Source organism: Panthera onca, chromosome E1 (genome assembly GCF_046562875.1).
Source record: "Panthera onca isolate mPanOnc1 chromosome E1, mPanOnc1 haplotype 2, whole genome shotgun sequence".
Classification (NCBI taxonomy): domain Eukaryota; kingdom Metazoa; phylum Chordata; class Mammalia; order Carnivora; family Felidae; genus Panthera; species Panthera onca.
In genome coordinates this window covers 16,567,259-16,584,724 of record NC_138352.1, presented here as the reverse complement: position 1 = coordinate 16,584,724, position 17,466 = coordinate 16,567,259, and the positions used below count along the sequence as shown (strand labels likewise).

The window sequence follows — 17,466 nt, the reverse complement described above, 5'->3', positions numbered from 1 at the left end:
GAGTAACACATTCTCTGCAAAACAGCTGTATGTTCCCAAACAAAACCATCCTTGAGGAGGCGGCTGTCGTCCACGCCCGCCAGACCTGCGTCCTGCTGCTGCAGCTGTGCTGTCCTGCACCGGCCTCTGGGAAACTCCCCACATGCTCCAGAGCGTGAGGGTGGCAAAGGCACAATGTCTTAGCATCACCACGCGGAGCCCGGAAAGGGTCTCGGGGACCCCCAGGCGCAGGCCGCATGTTGAGAACCTTAGACCCGCAGACCCTTGAATATCACAGAGGATGTGGTCCAACCCTACAGTGGACACAGGGGGACACTAAGGCCTAGAGAAGGGGGAGGTTTGCCCAGGGTCACGCTTGAGTGGCTGTCCAGCCGGAGCCCTGCGCTCTGTTCTGCAAGTCTGCTCGGTGAGCACACGGTCCTCTCACAGGAAAGGGTCCTGCCTGCGGAGAAGCAGGAAGCCCCCATCCACTTGGGGCGTCTGTACAAATTCTCCTGAGACCCGGAGGCACAGTAGAACCTCCCTCCCCTCCTAACAGGTGCCTGCCCCCACCGCCCCCAGTACCCCTGCTTTTGTGACACGCAGCGAAAATTTGAGATTTGACCATATGGCACCGAGTGCTCCATAGATTCCTGTGGGCTCTTCCCTCTCACCTGCCCCTGTGCCCAGTGTCACCCTCGTCCTGACCCTCCCCACAGCCCATCCACCGTGCTGGACCAGGGCTCTGCCTCATCCTCCCCCAGCCGCCTTCCGCCCCTGCTGCACAGAGCCCGCACCACGGCCTCGGCCTGGCTCTAGGGCGTCCTCCTTCCCAGCAAGGACCCTTCCTACACTGTGGCCCAGCGCTGGCTGGCTGTTTCTTCCCTTCTGCACCTTTGTGCTCCTCCCTTTCCCTAAAGAGCTTGCCCAGACACCCCGTGGGCAGCGTCCTCCGGGTCGACTGAGCCCACCAAGCATTGCACCTGCCCCTCTTACAGGGCAGTGATGCTCTTTCTACCCTATGTTTGGAGCTTCCTTGTGGTTGAGAGAGTTTTTCTCTCTCTCCTCTAGACTGGTGCTCCGGGTGAGGGGAACCACATTTGCTTGTGTCTCCCTTGCCCCAGCCCCACCCCCAGTGCTCAGCAGAGGCTCTTGTTCAGTCCACACATAACGAGTGAGCAGTTGAATGGTTCTCAACATTGGCAGTGACCCTTTCTCCCTCCACAGGCTCTACAGAACATCGCTGCTATCAGCCTGGCCATCAACTACCCAAACAAGGCAACCCGCCTCTGGAATGTCAAGTGTTAGCCCTTGGTATGGTATGCATGGACCTAGCTGATGTGTCCACACGGGTTTTAGAGCAGACGTCTAAACTCATTCAGGGAAATGCCCATGCTGTAGCGTCCGGCCCCCCTTGAGCTCCCCCTTTGCTCCGAGTAGAATGCCAAGTAGTCACGCCTCCAAGAACTTGCCACGTCACAAGCTAGACACCTGCACACACCATAGCATATGAGAATGAGTATGAATAACTCAGAATTATTCGGGAGGGCAGGCAGGGGCCCTTGAGACGGTTGTTCAGAGACCAGCCTGGAAAGGGTTCTGTCTCCGTCGAGCCGGAGCCGGCGGCTGAACGCGGCGTCTGCCCGGAGCTGCGTCCCTCAGCAAGACCTCCGGCAGTGGGGGCCTGGCCGGGGAGCTCTCCCTTTGCTCTTGCTTCTTGAGACTGGATGGTCCAAACCAAAGCTGATGAGAGCTCGTCCTGGCTGCCACCTGGCCCCCGAACACCCACGCAGCTGCCCCGCAGAAGTCATCGGTGACAACAAGTGCCCTTGGAAACGGCCAGCGGGCCTCCCACGTGCATCGCTCATGCACCGGTCCTAGCGCATCTGCGTTGAGTTGTTTCAACTTATTCCAGTTTCCACCTCACATTTTTAGAGCAGAACAACATGACTCCCTTGAAAGGCCCCACGGGAGGCCCGGCAGAACGGTCACGCAGGGGGACACACTGTTTGTGGAAGCAACAAGTCGAGGAATTCTCTTTAGCTTCTGTACTTAAATACTTGAAGTGTTATCAGATGAGATCTTATTTTAGAAGTAAAAACAAAACAAAACAAAAAAAGACAAAAAACCAAATAAACAAAAGACACATGATTTTATTTCTTCTCCGTAGTCATGGGCAGCCCAACGTGTCCGCCCCAGGGCCCCACCTGCTTCTTCGGCTGTCATTTGTCTGGCTATGAGTGCGCCAGGTCTCGCGAATGCTGTTTTCCATTTTTCATTTTATGATTGCGGTCTTGCCCTGAAGTGCCGACGATTCTCTTTCCAAAGCCATGCTTTGGCGCGTGAGGGCGGGGTGGGTACCTGGGCTGCGCGCAAGGCTCGGTGAAGAGCGCTTGGGACCGCTGTCGTTTCAGGGCGGGCATCCTGGCCTGAGCACGGCCTGCTGCGCGGGGCCTGGGGAAGGCCGAGGGGAGCAGGTCAGTGTTCCCGTGGCCTCTCAAGCCCCCTTCGCAGGGTCTGCGGGGTCTGGGGTGGAGGGGCCCGAGAGTGCAGGTCCCACGAGTGTCTTCCTGCAGAAGCACTTTTGCCTTCTTGGTCAGGAGGCCGAGGGGCAGCAACCTCATGCAGCCTCAGAATTGGATTCTCACTCAAGCCCCAAGCTACACGTTGAGCCAGCGTGTGGGGGACAGTTCAAAGGAGGTGCAAACCGAGGGGCCCGTCCTGAAACTTGGTGACGTCAGGCCTGGGGCCCGGGCTCGGTCTGGTCCCCCGTGGTGTCGGGATGCAAGCTCTGGGCACTGCGGCTTGGAGGAAACCGTCCTCAGCTTTCAGAGAAGGCCCCACGCTCCCTACCACCCAGGCCCAGGCCCGTCTCAGTGCAGAGGGGGGCCTGGAAGATGGACGAGACGGTGTGCTCGCCGCTTCGCCTCGCTGCCACCCACAGCCCTGGTGCCCCAGACCGACTGACCAAAGCAGGACAGATGGCGGGGCGGGTTCACACCTCCTGGGGTGGTCACTGCCAACCGTGTTCCCCATCCTGCTGGGAGGCCTGACCGTGGGTAAACGCCGGCCCCCGCACCGCTGCTGTCTCACGCCGCCCTTGCCGTTCTGGCCTCTCTGACTTTGCACGGAGTGAACCCGGGTTCTGCTTCGCACACAGCCGCTGCTCTCCCCCGCTCAGCCCGCCCCACCCACCTGGGCCCCTGGGCCCCTGGGCCCCACCGGCCCGCAGTGTCTGGAAGAACGGACACCGCCGAGACCAGCCTGCCTTGATCCTTCTTGGAGGCAGAACTTCCAGGCAGGAGATAAAACTGGCAGGAAAAAAGGTGTCGTGGAAACATGTGCCTGATTTATAAAGAGATTCTGACCCAAATCCTATATATTGTACAGACACTGTTCCTAAGGGGAGGAGTGACTTATTTTCATCATTGTTTTTAATTTGTTTTCTTACGGGTTTACGATTTTGAATTTTTCTTATTTGTTTGAAAGAAAGAATTTTGATTATATCAAGCTGAGTGATTTCAGCCTGTAAAAAGGATGTTGAGTTGTGGGTAAAATATGCAAATGAAGAGAAATATATTGTACAAATTCTATATAAAAAAGTGCAACTGTGTGTGGGGTTTTTCTTCCGTCTTTCTTGTGAGGATCATACTTGCAGCTTCTGCCCGGCCCAAAGGGATGGAATTGCTGGAATCTCAAGGACTTGTGGTTGACAGGAGCCAAAGGTGTGAGACACAAGCCCGCTGCCCCAATCTAAGCGGGGACGCGGAGACTCCGAGAGCTGCAGTGAAGCGAGGCTCTGATCAACGTTCTTACAAGAGCGGGCGTCTGACGGACAGGCGCACTCCGAGCGGTTACAGCAGACGATTTATCTCCTAGCTGAAGTCCCTCCCCTGCTTCCTCATTGGCTGCGTGCTACAGAGGGTACAGCCTTACGCCGACGTGGCCTGTGCCCGCCCACGGGAGGCAAAAGGCAGTCTGATTAGAACAAGTGGACGTTCCCTGGGGCGACGCAGAGACGTCAGTTCGGTGGCGCGTGCTCATTGCAAAGCCTTTGAAAAAGAATCCCGCCAAACGGAGGCTGGCGGGAGGATGGGAGAACTAGGAAGTGAGGTGTCTAAGGTTTTGGGACCCCACTGTGGGGGTGGGGAGGTCCGTGCAGATTTCCAATAGGCTGGAAACTACTGTTAACCAGATAGCCCAGCTTTTAGTTGGTACTTCTGGAAATGAGTCATCTCCCTTAGTTCTCACAATCCCTCCTTTTCTAAGTTGATTCCATTTTTATTTATATTTCCTTTATTTTTGAGGTCTTGCTCAAACATGCTCAGGAAGTGTGGGCTTTCCTCACAGTCAGGTTTATCTTCCAATAATAATAGGTTATTTTGGACATAAGGCACAGACATTTGTTTCTTAAGAAGAACCTTATGCCCAAGGGGGTTTGCTGTGGTCAGATGCTCCCAGCATTTTTCCAAAATATGTGTTGTCGTTGTTGTTTTTCCACCCAGGGATCCCAGGTCTTAACCGTTCCTTCTCTGCCTACTGAATCTCATCTTTTCCTATCATATTCCCCACTTGGAATACATGACTCCTAACTGCCGTTAGGAATGGGGACAACGATCGATCTTAACTCCCTTCTGCTGAAAGGGGACAATGACCGGGGTATGGCAGTCAGGGCGGGTTCCGAGGTCGATCCAGAGGTCCGAGATAACGGGAGGGTGTTTGGAACATTTGGGCTAGCAGAATTTTCTTGGAGGTCTTATTTTTCTGGCATATCATCTGCTTCTGCAAATGACGTACATAGAGTATTAGACTAACAAGCATTAATATTCCAAACGCAATGCCTCCTAGGGAGGAGACCACACCATGGAAAGGAAAGATGCATTGTAGCCATCCCAAAAGTCCCTGACATGTCTGGTCATTTTTTTTTTTTAAACTTAACTACAAGTTCTCCTCTCTCTTCCATATTTATTTGGATATTGTGATATTGTTGGTTAGAATAATTAAGCAAGTTAACTAGTTTTTGGTTCTCGATCCTCGAATCTTCCTTTGGCCATCCAGTTTCCACAGGAACAAACTCCACGAGGAGTATTTAACTTTACCTCTCCAATATCCAGGTTACTCTAAGTTCAGGCAATTATTTATCCATCCTGGAGCTAGTAGCCCGTCGTCCCTAATTCAGTCATAATGTCCCTTTCTAGAAAGGGAGTGGGGCTCTCTGCCTTTATCAAAAAAGAGGGCGGAAAAAAAAAGTCTCCCCAAGTGCACCCCAGGGGCTGAGAGAAAAATTTAGTCATAAGTTTTCTGGAGACGCCTCTAATAGCTACGTGGCATTTGGATGGTCGGCCGGGGAAAGGACGGAAAAGGCAGCTGAGTGTCAAGAAGGAACTCGAGCGGTTTTCCTTTTGTTTTCCAGAGTTACCCGAGGCTCTGGGTTTTCAACGTTTTTTTTTTTTTTTTTAACGTTTTTGTTTTTTTTTTTTTTTTTATTTTTGGGACAGAGAGAGACAGAGCATGAACGGGGGAGGGGCAGAGAGAGAGGGAGACACAGAATCGGAAACAGGCTCCAGGCTCCGAGCCATCAGCCCAGAGCCTGACGCGGGGCTCGAACTCACGGACCGCGAGATCGTGACCTGGCTGAAGTCGGACGCTTAACCGACTGCGCCACCCAGGCGCCCCTGCTCTGGGTTTTCAGTGGACAGTTGGTTCAGGGGGGCCACTGTGATGAGCCCCAGGACCGATCCGTTCCCTTCAGGGACACTGGGTATCTGAGCCCTTGCAGACTGAGGTCCCCGAGGGCATCCGGATCTCCAGTGACCGTCTCCACACAAGCGGCCTGGCTCACGGGGTTTCGACTTCGGTTGTCCCCTCTGAGAACACTGGTGTTTCCAGTGCCCTGAATGGCCTCGGATATGGCACTTGGTGCCAGGACCTTGGGAAGTCTGGTTCGACATAGTATGTAAGGCCGAGACTAAGGCCTTACATTTTTTTTAAATTATTTTTATTATTTATTTATTTATTTATTTGAGAGAGAGAGAGAGAGAGAGAGACAGAGTGTGAGTAGGGGAGAGGGAGAGGGGGACAGAATCCGAAGCAGGCTCCAGGCTCTGAGCTGTCAGCACAAAGCCCAACTCAGGGCCCGAACCCACGAACCGCGAGATCATGACCTGAGCTGAAGTCGGACACTCAACCAACTGAGCCACCCAGGTGCCCCAGATTTTTTTTTAAGCCTTCTTTCCTGTTCCTGATTCTCCTCTTGATCTCGATAGTCATATATCCAATTGGCAGCTTGTAAAAGCTCCTCCAGGGTCCCTTCCGGACCAATAGCCAATTTTTGCAGCTTCCTTTGAATATCAGGGGCCAATTTTGTCTTTCGGACAGATTTGTCCTTTAGAATCTTCTCAGCTTCAGAGCGGGGAGGCCTTTCCAGGAAGGCCACCAGGCTCTTGTCCTATGTCTGTAAAATAGTGGCTAACTTAGCATAATTTAAGGGTTTAACCTTAGACCTTAATTTCTCCAAAACACAAGCTTGGAAGTGGCAGCGATACCAAACCCCCAGCGGGATTAACATAGTCTCAGTTTGGATCTTGGGGTGGAACTGCCTGAAATCCAGTAGGGAACTGGGAGTTCCCTGAAGGACCTCCAGGCCCATCGTAATTAGTTAAGGAGTTCCTCATCCCCACATCTCTCAGCTGCTGCCAGAACCCCACATTTCTCTGTCTCATTAAGAGTCTGATTCAACAAAAGCATTATATCTTTCCAGGTCAATTAAAAAACCTACCTAATATTCTGAAAAGCCTTTATATACTTATCCAGATCATCAGAAAATGTACCTAGATATCCTTTCGTCCGTCTTAAATCTTAGAGCGAAAAAGGTACTTGTAATCTTATCATGGTGGTGCCTCCCTGGGTTTCTCCTTCCGGCGCTCCAGCTTCTTGTAGGGGAAACACGCCTGTCACGCTACAGGGAGGGCCTGGGTAAGGTGGGCAGCAGGGAGCAGAAGTGCACGTTTGAGGTCTGGGTATATGGATGGAGGACCCGAGGCGGAGGCTGAGGTGAAAGCCGTCGCTTCCTCCCTCTCTAGGTCTGCTTTGGGTACAGGCAAAGGGCCCTTAGCTGTTTACCCTCCTGATGACTGGACTTCAGAAAGGGTTGGCCTGACACCTACCTCGATTGTCTCTTAAGGCCCCCAAAACACTGAACATAGGGACTTCTCCCCATTTCCCCTCACATTGGCAGATCAAGTCCAATCGTAGGATGACATTACAATCGGTGTTTCCCTCTGGCGGCCAGGTTTCCTCCTCCAATTTGCGTTGGGGCCAAGCCTCGGTGCAAAAAGAAAATGAGTTGCTGCTTCTCCAGGGTTTGTGGATGAAAGTCATCCCAGTTTTTCAGAGTGCATCCCAAAGGGGTATTGGCCTTGGTTAGGGAATTGCCCATCTATAGGAAAAAGAGAAAAAGGCATCCCTGTAGCTGGCCAGGAGAAACCTCACCTTCTAACCCCGCACTTTGGCTGGCTACGGGATCGGCAAGCCAGAAGCCCTGTCAGTCTCTCGAGCTGCTGGGAGTAGTTGCTCTTACCCAGGCTTGACCCTACTTCCGAGAGCTGACCTGGTCTTCCATGATTTCTCCTACCCGTTTCCTGCCTGCAGGACCTTGGGAGTACAGACTGTGACCATGAAAAACTCCCATGGTTGTTGAGGGATGCATTAATTTAATTTATCCCAATAGTAATTTATGTATCGATCATAATAAAACCGTTCCTCGTTACAAATCTATTTTAAAAGGCTAGCGAAAACCATTGGCCCCCCACCCAAGGATAAATTGGCCATTGAAGGGGGGCTAAAAGGGCCAAAGTCGACATCTGTTCCCCTGCCTTTTTTTCAGCAATGCCCATGTAAGTATGTTCCAGCCACGTGGGTGTCCATGTCACAGTCACTAGATTGGTACAAGTTGCCATATACTGGGCTTAGTGTAGCAGAATGGCCCCATGTATCCCGGTAAAACCCTTCTCATATCTTAGTCACCCAGCCCTCGTATGGCACAGGCATCCATTCCTCTGCCTTGCAGAAACAACACAAATGTGGCACGTTTGGAGGCCGGCAGCAGGGACATTACCATCATCTCCCCAGCCTTTGGATCAAAGGAGGGGCAGTTTCAACCAAGGCTTGAGCAAATCAACTCAAAAGGGCGTGCTGTCCTGCTCTTTTGGTTAAAATCATAGTTCTTTCCATCTTTTTGGGCAACAGAGGAAGAAAAAAAAAACTTTATTTTTTTTTCCAAAAGCAGACCAACAATCCAAGAAAACTTTGTCTTTTAACAGAGAGTAAATCGGAATTTTAATCTTATACCAGTGGTTTCGCTGGAGTGAAACCAACCTGAGCATCTTAACAGGCATCTGAGTTATCACCACTAGTTTGTCACCTTAGCAACAGGAAAGTTCTAGAAGAGCCAGCCTTGTGGTATCTCCCCACAGAAAGGTTCTGTCTCCCAAATAGCAGAAGTGCTTCACCCCAACTATGGAGGCATGGCTTGCAGGGCTCAGGGATGCCACCAGCCAGCTGTGGCACCAGGGGCGAGTTCCCTGGCCAGCCAGGCCACCCCATAATGAAGATTAGAAAGGGTCACTTACGTCATGAGCAAGGAAAGGGCCTGGCTGTGACAGGCTGTCTTAGGATTCACCATTGCCGTCCTGGCCTGCTAGGCATGGAACATCGTGTGACCAACATGAAGGTGACCCACTCCACCCTCACACACTGTGCTGGGCGGGGGGGGGGAGGGGCGGGTGGAGGTTAGCCTGGGGGGTGATGGCCCTTTTGTGACACCAGCTTTGCTAACAGCCCTCCAGGTATGTTCACACCCACAGCCGATGGTCGTGATGATGACATGAACATGCCCACCCTCACAGAGGGCTTTGTGCCATTCAAAGATTCCAGGTCAGAATTCGAATTACAAGTGGCCACCTGTGTCATCAGCATTGTGACAAGCCATCCTGTGCCTTCTCAGTTCTTCTCCCAGCCCACTGATGGATGGTCATGTTCCCCTCCCACAGACAGCAGGATCCTGCCAGGAGCCCAGGCTCAGCAGAGAGATCCTCACCATCCCTCATGTTATCACCATGACAGCTCAGAGAGGTGGGTGTTGTCCTGTCCATTTTACAGACTCAAAATTTGAGTCTCAGGGCATTAGATCCTCCTTGTTGGCAGGAAACACAGTCTGGAATGATACCATGTCACCCCCTTCGCCAAAGACCATGACTAGAGACAGCAGACAGAATTCAGACTCTCCAGGGCTGACCCACAGAGCACAGAGAAGAGCCATGCCAGCTTTCAGCTCCCAGTGCTAGGGGCACAGTATCATTGGTCAAATGTCTCCCCACCCCCACCGGGAGCCCAGCCCTCCACCTACTTCTGGAGGCCAGGAGAGGTGGTTGCCTCGGGGGCTGGGGAGAAACTGGACAGTGATCTGGCCAGTCGTCCAAACTAATATGTGGAGACAGAATAATCACCCCAACAGGCATCTCTGGGGAGGACCCGCCAACCAGAGCTGGGGTGCACTTTGGATTTGGGGTGTGGGGTATAAGAGCTCCCTCTCTCGAGCTCTCCTGTTTATAGTGGCAAGTTGGTAGTGATGGACACAGGAGTACCAGCCTCCCCTCCATCTGGTCCTCACTCTCTCTGCTGTTCCTCCCCCACAGAGCCCCAGTGACCTGTGTCACAATAGGATCTTGTAGACATGACTGTGACCTCCAAGCCTGGGTCATAAAAGACAATAACCCTGCCAGGCTGTCTCCGAGAGCAGCCGGCCACCATGCCCTGCAGATGCCCAAGCGGTCCTGTGGAGAGCCATGTACGGAGAGGAACCAGCCATGTGAGGGATTGCCTGGGAAGGGAGTCTTCCGGCCCCAGCCACACCTTCAGATGAGACCACAGCCCCAAACACCCACCCAACTGCTCCCAAATTGCTGACCTCCAGAAACCAGGAGAGCTCATATGTGTTGATCGTTATACGACTGTAAGCCTTGGAGTACCTGGTTGGGCAGGAGGAGGCAGCTAGCGGTTCTGCCCCCTGATGATGAGACGGGACAATCCATATTGTCACCTATATGCACCCCACACATGCACACAGAAGTTTTTAAATGGGACTGTGCATCACCATATTTAAGCTAACACCAGCTGCTATCTTAAATAAATCCTAAAGTCTGCACAGCTAACACAAGAGGGAGGACGTTGTGGAGGACACGACGTGTCTGGTGGTTCTCCTCCAAGCAGGAATTATGGACCCAAGACCTCTCTCCCCTGCTGGCTCTCCAATTCAGTCCGAAGATGGGGACAGAGACCACGGGAAGGTCACAGCACTTCTAAACCCTCTGGACTGGAAGTGCCACTTGCTGGACCCACTCATGTTCCACTGGTGAGAGAGGGGTGAGTGCTGAGGATGGGCTCCGGCCTGGGAGCCCCTGCCTGGCAATAGCACCATTGCGTAGAATCCGTGTCATTAGCTACCCATCTCTGCTGTGTTCCTATTCTCTCGCTTCTGAAAATTAGAAGCTGCGTTGTGGACATTGTGGCAGATAGACCTCAAGGTGCGCCCAGATCTCTGCCTCCTGATATCCATGGGAACACAGCAGAGGTGATAACACATATGTGATTATGTCCCATAAGAGTGTCACAGTGTCTCCAGTAGACCCATCCCCCAGGTGGCCTGAAGAAACCCGTGGCCATGCAGAGAGGGTCTGACCCACGTGGAAACTGAGCAGCCTAAGGCCTGAGTGAGGAGGCAGGTCCTGCCTTGGGGGAGGCCTCGGATGGGACCCCAGCCCCAGCCCACACCTTCGTCTCAGGGGACCCAGCTGAGTTGCTCCCGGACTCCTGCCCACGGACACCATGAGATAGTAGATGTGCCTTGTTTCAAGCCCCTCTACACGCACCCGTGTGCCCCCTACATGTATCCACTCACCCCGATGCCCCCCTTCCTGCACCCATCTTCCCCCCTGCACCCACCCCCCACCCTCACTCCCCCTGCACGCACCCACCTGTCCACTTACATGCACCCAACCACCTTCACCTCCCGGCGCACACCCACATGGCCCCCCCACACACCCACCTACCTCCCTCATGCACTGCCTTACCCCACTGCCCCTCTCTCCGCACCCACATGTCCCTGCATGCACCCCCCCACCTGCCCCCTGCTCCTCTGAACACACCCGCTGGCCCCCCTGCACGTACTCACTTTCCCCCCTCACGCACACACCTGCCCCCCTGCACGCAGCCAGGGGCCTCTGTCTTACATTTTCCTGACATAAGCCAGGATGTATTTTCGGCTCCTGGGATATAGTCTCTGAGATGTTGGTCTCTTGTCTTCCTGGTGTTGTCATTACTGAAATGAATTACTTTCTTGTGTCATTTCCACTCACATCTCTGCCTTTGGATTCTGTCGGCATCGAGTGCCCCCACCCGGGGCGCTGTTTGGTGACCCTGGATTGGAGATCTTGCCCCCCTTTGCCCTGTCACAGGACACTGCAAGTTGCAGGGGAGAGATGAAGCCAAGCCCTCCTGGGGAGACCCCGGGCACCGGCAGGGAAGAACCCCGGGCACCACCTCCCAGGGAGGAAGAAGGGGAGCCCACGCCTGCAGCAGGTGCGGCTGTGCCCCTGACGCCCTGAGAGGCTGCACGACAAGACTGGAGACAGGGAAGCTCTCATCCAAGTTGGAACATGAAGAGGAGAGTTCCCCTCGGGATCTTTCTGGATGCAGATCCTACATTGCTGGAGGTTTACCTCAGAAGAAAGCCCAAGAATGGAACTTCTGACTTGTTGTCCTGTAATGTCCTCCCTGGAGGGAAGGTCTGCATGAGTGACAAGATGGTTCTTCCACGTGGCTGTGGGTGGCTGTGGGGCCTCCAGGCAGGTGCTGCTCTGCCCTCAGCAGTGTCCCTGCTCCGCGCCCGTCCTCCCTTCTCCTGGTGTCTGTGAAACAAGCAGAGAAATGGAAGAGCCGGTGAAACTTGGAAGGGAAGCGTGTCCCTTTACGTGCTTGGGACCGTCAGACCTGACGCTCACGGGATCGCTATTGTGAGTGCGGACAGAGGAAACACCCACGGGCACTAAAAGGCTGTTGGCACGAGTCATTGCTAACAGTCACAGAATCTGCAGTTTCAGGGCCTGGATCAGGTTAGGGTTAGCCCTCCTGAGACGCACCAACACGTCTAACGGCCCCTCTGCCCATAAAGGGTCACGGTGGCTGGGAAGTCACCGCTTCCACCCGACGGACGGTGATAGCACCTCTTGAACCCACCTGCTCAGAGCAGCCCAGGTGGCAGGGACCCGTTTCCAGCTTGGCCTCCCTACTCCACACAGCACCTGCTCTCCAGCGTCTTCCCTGTTTCTGAGTCTCTCCTCGCTTTCCGTCTGCCTTTCCGTCCCCTGTCCCTAACTTCCTGCCGAGTATTCCTACAAGCCAACAGTTCACCTCGGGCAGGGGGAGGTAGGTGGCCAGGAGAGGCTCGCCACACTCAATGAATTTCAGGGCATTCTGGCTATTTCCTCCCAGCCCAAAAGACTGCCCAGCTCCCTGGGAGCATCCTGGCTGTTTACTGGCAATGAGGGCACTGTTGAAATCATCATCATTTTCAAATAACAAGTATTGATGAGGATGTGGAGAGGAAGGAACCCTCCTGGTGGGAATGCAAACTGGTGTAGTCACTGTGGAGAACACTATGAAGGGTCCTCAAAAAGTTAAAAATAGAACCACCCAATGGTTCATAATTCCACTCCTGGGGATTTACCTGAAGGGAAGGAAATCGCTGTCTGGAAGAGATCTCCGCACCCCCACGTTCATGGCAGCATTGTTCACAATGGCCCGTCATGGAAACAGGTTAAGTGTCCATCCAGCGAGTGATGCTTTTATGAAGGAATATTGCTCAGCTGTAAAAAAAGAACAGGCAGATGTGGAGGACGTTATGCTGAGTGAAATAAGCCAGACACACAAGGAAAAGGCTGCGTGGTCTCACTTACACGTGGAATCTGCCGAACAGGCAGAAGTCGAGTCTTACGTGTGTGGAGCCCCTGGCACCCCACTCAGGCCTGCCGGGGCCCAGGGAAATCAGCGGGGACCTGCTTACCAAGCACAGAATCGTGCAAAACAACACATGCCGTAGCCTCCATCTGGGCATCTCCGTGGTTTGGATGCAGTGGTGGGTGAGCCCAGCAAAGTCTAGTTCCGTGGTTCAACCTCAGCTGCCCTAGGCAGCATACATCCCTGTGGCTCTCTCGCCAGCCTTGCCCTCCCCAGAGAAGCTTCTAGATGTTGGGAGGGTGTCCTGAGGGTGGAGGGCCGGGCGATGGGTCTGCTCCCTTTGCTCCAACAGGGCCTTGGACCCCCAACAGCCCGAGATGATTCTCTTTGCAGTGGCCCCAGCAGCCCCCTGAGATGCAACGCAACGTCCCCGGTCAGCAGGGGCAGCCACCATAGTCCTCAGTGATCCAGCCCAGGGCCCATCAGCGCTGTGGCCGAGACTTGGGCTGCAGAGGCTGGAATGTGGCCTCTGAACAGCCTGCTGTGCACAGGTCAGGCCCTGTCTCTGTTTCTCTCTCTCAGTCTCTGTCTCTGTGTCTATCCCCCATGTGGTCTCTCTGCTGGGTGCCCTCACAGTCCAGCATGTCACATGGACACTACGTGAGCAGGTGTCCCAAGAGAAGCAGGTACAGCTGCACGGCCCCTTCAGTGGGAGCCTCAGGAGTCCCATGGGCCACAGAGCCCACCTGGGGAACTGTGGGAGCCCAGGGAGAGGTCGACTGTCCAAAGCCCAACCCCCGACCACCCCAGGACATAGCTGCCTGGCCAGATGCCCTCCCGCCTGCAGGTGGCCTCCACAATCCTCAGGGTCGGTGGGCAGCTTCCCACCTCTCTTCCATCTGGATGTGACACCCTCCAGGTCCCTTGTCTTCCATGAGTATGCTGTTAGGTGTGGTGGGTGGGGTGGTTCTAGATATGGCTTCTAATTTCAAGCAGGGTCTATGTTCAGATCTCCTAAATAAGTTCAAATCTCGATTCTGTTTGGATTAGAGAAGGAAGAACATGAAAACGTGAGCAATGAAGCCAACAATAACCCATCATTTAAATTCTGCTTCTCACACTTGTCTTGGAAACAAAAAAGTGATCCAAGGAATTCATGCCCAGTCTCCACCCAACAGAACCCTGCTGAGGCATCGATGGCCTTGCAGATCCTCTCCAGCAGGTAAGATGAGGCCAGGTGGATGCAGGCAGGGCCGGCTGCAAGGACAGCTTCTCCGGGAGCTCCCCAAAGTGGGGATCAGCCTGCACATGGGACTTCCGGCTAATCTGGATCAGAACCCTGTGCCCATGTGTCTGGGGACTCATCTCCACCTATCTGCAGGGCCTCCCAGGCTGGTGTGGTTCCTCCACCAGAAATGTGAAATCTTCTGTCACCATATACGTTTGGGAAACGCCAGGAGCATCTCCTCGGGATTCAGCCCCCAAACGGATGGGCATGCGCACTGGGCAGGACCGAGCAGCGGAAGCTGAGTGCCAATGTGAGTGTAAGCGGTCGGGCCACCTGGCAAGCATCTGGCAGCTTCCCCTGGAGGGAAGCACTCACCTGGCCTATTAACCGGGACAAATGAAAATACATGCCCCCCACCCCCGCCAAGGCCACCTGCCCCTGTTTGGACAATCACCTGTCTGGACAAGGAGGCCAGCACGTCCTGCATGTTGGTGGGGGGGGGGGGGGACTCAAGCCCCGGAGTGTCAAGGGCACAGCGCTGGCTGCCATCCGCCTCTGCCCACTGGGAATGCTCCGGGGAGGGGCCTCTAACCAGACTTGATAGACAGAACATATAGACTGCACACTTTTGTGTGGACTCTTGACACTCAGAACCATGTCTCAGAGATTCATCTGTTTCCTGGCGTGGACCCTTCATTTTCTGTGGCTGAGTGGTGTTCTACCATGTGAACACTCCGGGATTCCTTTGTCCGCTTGGATGGTTCTTAATTTGAGGTTACAATAAAGCTGCTATGAGCATTCTTTCTTTTTTTTTTTTTTCAATATATGAAGTTTATTGTCAAATTGGTTTCCATACAACACCCAGCGCTCATCCCAAAAGGTGCCCTCCTCAATCCCCATCACCCACCCTCCCCTCCCTCCCACCCCCCATCAACCCTCAGTTTGTTCTCAGGTTTTTTTTTTTTTTTTTTTTTTTTTAATTTTTTTTCAACGTTTTTTATTTATTTTTGGGACAGAGAGAGACAGAGCATGAACGGGGGAGGGGCAGAGAGAGAGGGAGACACAAGTTTGTTCTCAGTTTTTAAGAGTCTCTTATGCTTTGGCTCTCTTCCACTCTAACCTCTTTTTTTCCTTCCCCTCCCCCATGGGTTTCTGTTAAGTTTCTCAGGATCCACATAAGAGTGAAACAATATGGTATCTGTCTTTCTCTGTATGGCTTATTTCACTTAGCATCACACTCTCCAGTTCCATCCACGTTGCTACAAAGGGCCATATTTCATTCTTTCTCATTGCCACGTAGTATTCCATTGTGTATATAAACCACAATTTCTTTATCCATTCATCAGTGGATGGACACTTGGGCTCTTTCCATAATTTGGCTATTGTTGAGAGTGCTGCTATAAACATTGGGGTACAAGTGCCCCTGTGCATCAGCACTCCTGTATCCCTTGGGTAAATTCCTAGCAGTGCTATTGCTGGGTCATAGGGTAGGTCTATTTTTAATTTTTTGAGGAACCTCCACACTGTTTTCCAGAGCGGCTGCACCAATTTGCATTCCCACCAACAGTGCAAGAGGGTTCCCGTTTCTCCGTGCTATGAGCATTCTTGCACACGCCTTTTGGTGAACATCTGCCCTCAGTTTTGCTGGGTAAACACTCAGAAGAGGGACTGCCAAGTTAGAGGGCATGTGCCTGTCTGCCTCGAATGGTGCCGCTGAGTCGATTTCCAAAGCAGCTGTACCGTTTCTGGTCCCCACCAGCTGCTTCACATCCTGGCCAGCACGGAGTATTGTCAACTCCAGAATTCTAGTGGGCGAGTAGTTTAAAAGTACGTTTATTACAGTGTTAATTACACTGGCCGTTGGGGGCAGTTCCTAATTTGGCACTCCTATTTCCCTTTTCTTAGTGCAGTACCCTTGTAGCTGGGCTCGCGGTCACTCAGCTAGCGACTGCACGTCCCAGCTTCCCTTGCAGCTGCAAGCGGCCCCGTGACTAAGTTCTGGTCAATGGTATGTGACAGAGCTGATGCGTGCCACTTCCTGTCCCACTGAATCTGTGAGCATGTCCTTCCTCCCCGCAGATGCCACGCTGCCCACGGTCTGCCTGTCCACCTCTGGCAATGTTATGTTAGAAGTAAAGAGACGTCCACCTGCGTTAAGCCACTGCATTTCAGGTCTCTCTATTACGGCAGCAAGCCGTGCCCCCAAAGGATGCACTGTGGTTGCACATTCACCCGTGGCTCTAACACAGCGACACCTGTGCTGGTTCTGCCTGCTCAGCACCATCCTTTCACCAGGGTGCTGCTCCCACCCAGCCCCGAGGTTCCGTGAGGTGATGGACCCACCCTGCCCGGGCGCAGGCAGGTGGCCCAGGTCTGGCTGGTCGTGGCTCCCCATCCTGTTCGGGGTTGTAATTTCACGGGTGGGGCATGAGACCCAACTGTAGTCCTCCCATGAGACTCTCAGTATGGTGAGAGAGAGTCTTTGTCATTACTGTGCATTGTGGCGGGAGAGGGAAACCAACCCCAAGCAGAACCAGAGGCGATCAGAGAGAGGGGAGGAGGAAGCCCAACAATGGCGTCTCCGCCCCTGGATCTAGCTGTACCTGCAGCACCTTTAGATGTAAGTGATCCACGATTGTGAGCTGAACTTCTGCCACTTGCAACCAGGAGTCCCATCTCCTTCCCTAATGATAAACACGTTTGGGAGTGATTTTATATAAGCATCGTGCTAAGTGTGTATATAAAGTCTGGACATACCCCTTAAAATGGTAATTCATTTTTGTTAATGTTTATTATTTATTTTGAGAGAGAGCATAAGTAGGGAAGAGGGGCAGAGGGAGGGAGAGAATCCCAAGCAGGCTCTACGCTCAGTGGAGAGCCCGATTTGGGGCTTATTCCCATGACCCCGGGATCGTGACCTGAGCAGAGATCCAGAGTCAGATGCTTAACCGACTGAGCACCCAGGCACCCATAGAATAGTAATTCTTAGTCTGGAGAGAGTTCGGAGGCTCTATCCAGATGGAATCGATGGGGTTTTGAACAGTGCAGGTCTGCTTAGATGTTGATTTTTTTTTAAGTTTTTTTTTGTATGGATTTTTAAAAAAACATACCATACAGTCCTGTAAATATGCTTTCTCTTGTGATTTCCTCAATGACATTTTCCTTTCTCTGACTTACTTTATTGTAAGAATTCAGCATATGATGCATACAATGTGCAAAATACATACTAATCGACTGTTGATGTG

At 52.9% G+C, this 17,466-nt stretch overlaps 1 protein-coding gene and 1 long non-coding RNA gene across 10 annotated transcripts in view; both read left to right on the top strand.

Annotated features, from left to right (window-relative positions):
• The window catches only part of ZZEF1 (zinc finger ZZ-type and EF-hand domain containing 1), a 102,177-nt gene extending 98,585 nt beyond the window's left edge, over nt 1-3,592 (top strand). For all 4 annotated transcript variants that reach the window (XM_078437950.2, XM_078437948.2, XM_078437949.2 and 1 more), the window contains exon 55: nt 1,207-3,592. In XM_078437950.2, coding sequence (XP_078294076.2) covers nt 1,207-1,287 — 81 coding nt within the window. In that variant the 3' untranslated portion in view covers nt 1,288-3,592. The remainder of the gene's footprint in view (nt 1-1,206) is intronic.
• A 4,894-nt stretch (nt 3,593-8,486) lies between these two features.
• Nucleotides 8,487-15,022, top strand: LOC132677834 (uncharacterized). 6 transcript variants are annotated; one of them, XR_013552158.2, is made up of 7 exons: nt 8,487-8,710; nt 8,818-9,111; nt 10,249-10,401; nt 11,493-13,171; nt 13,387-13,544; nt 14,044-14,215; nt 14,375-15,022. It is a non-coding gene; the product is annotated as an uncharacterized LOC132677834 (long non-coding RNA). The 6 variants fall into 6 exon arrangements; XR_013552156.2 differs by having other exon boundaries at nt 9,675-10,390; XR_013552153.2 differs by having other exon boundaries at nt 9,675-10,401.
• Nucleotides 15,023-17,466: the final 2,444 nt, after the last annotated feature.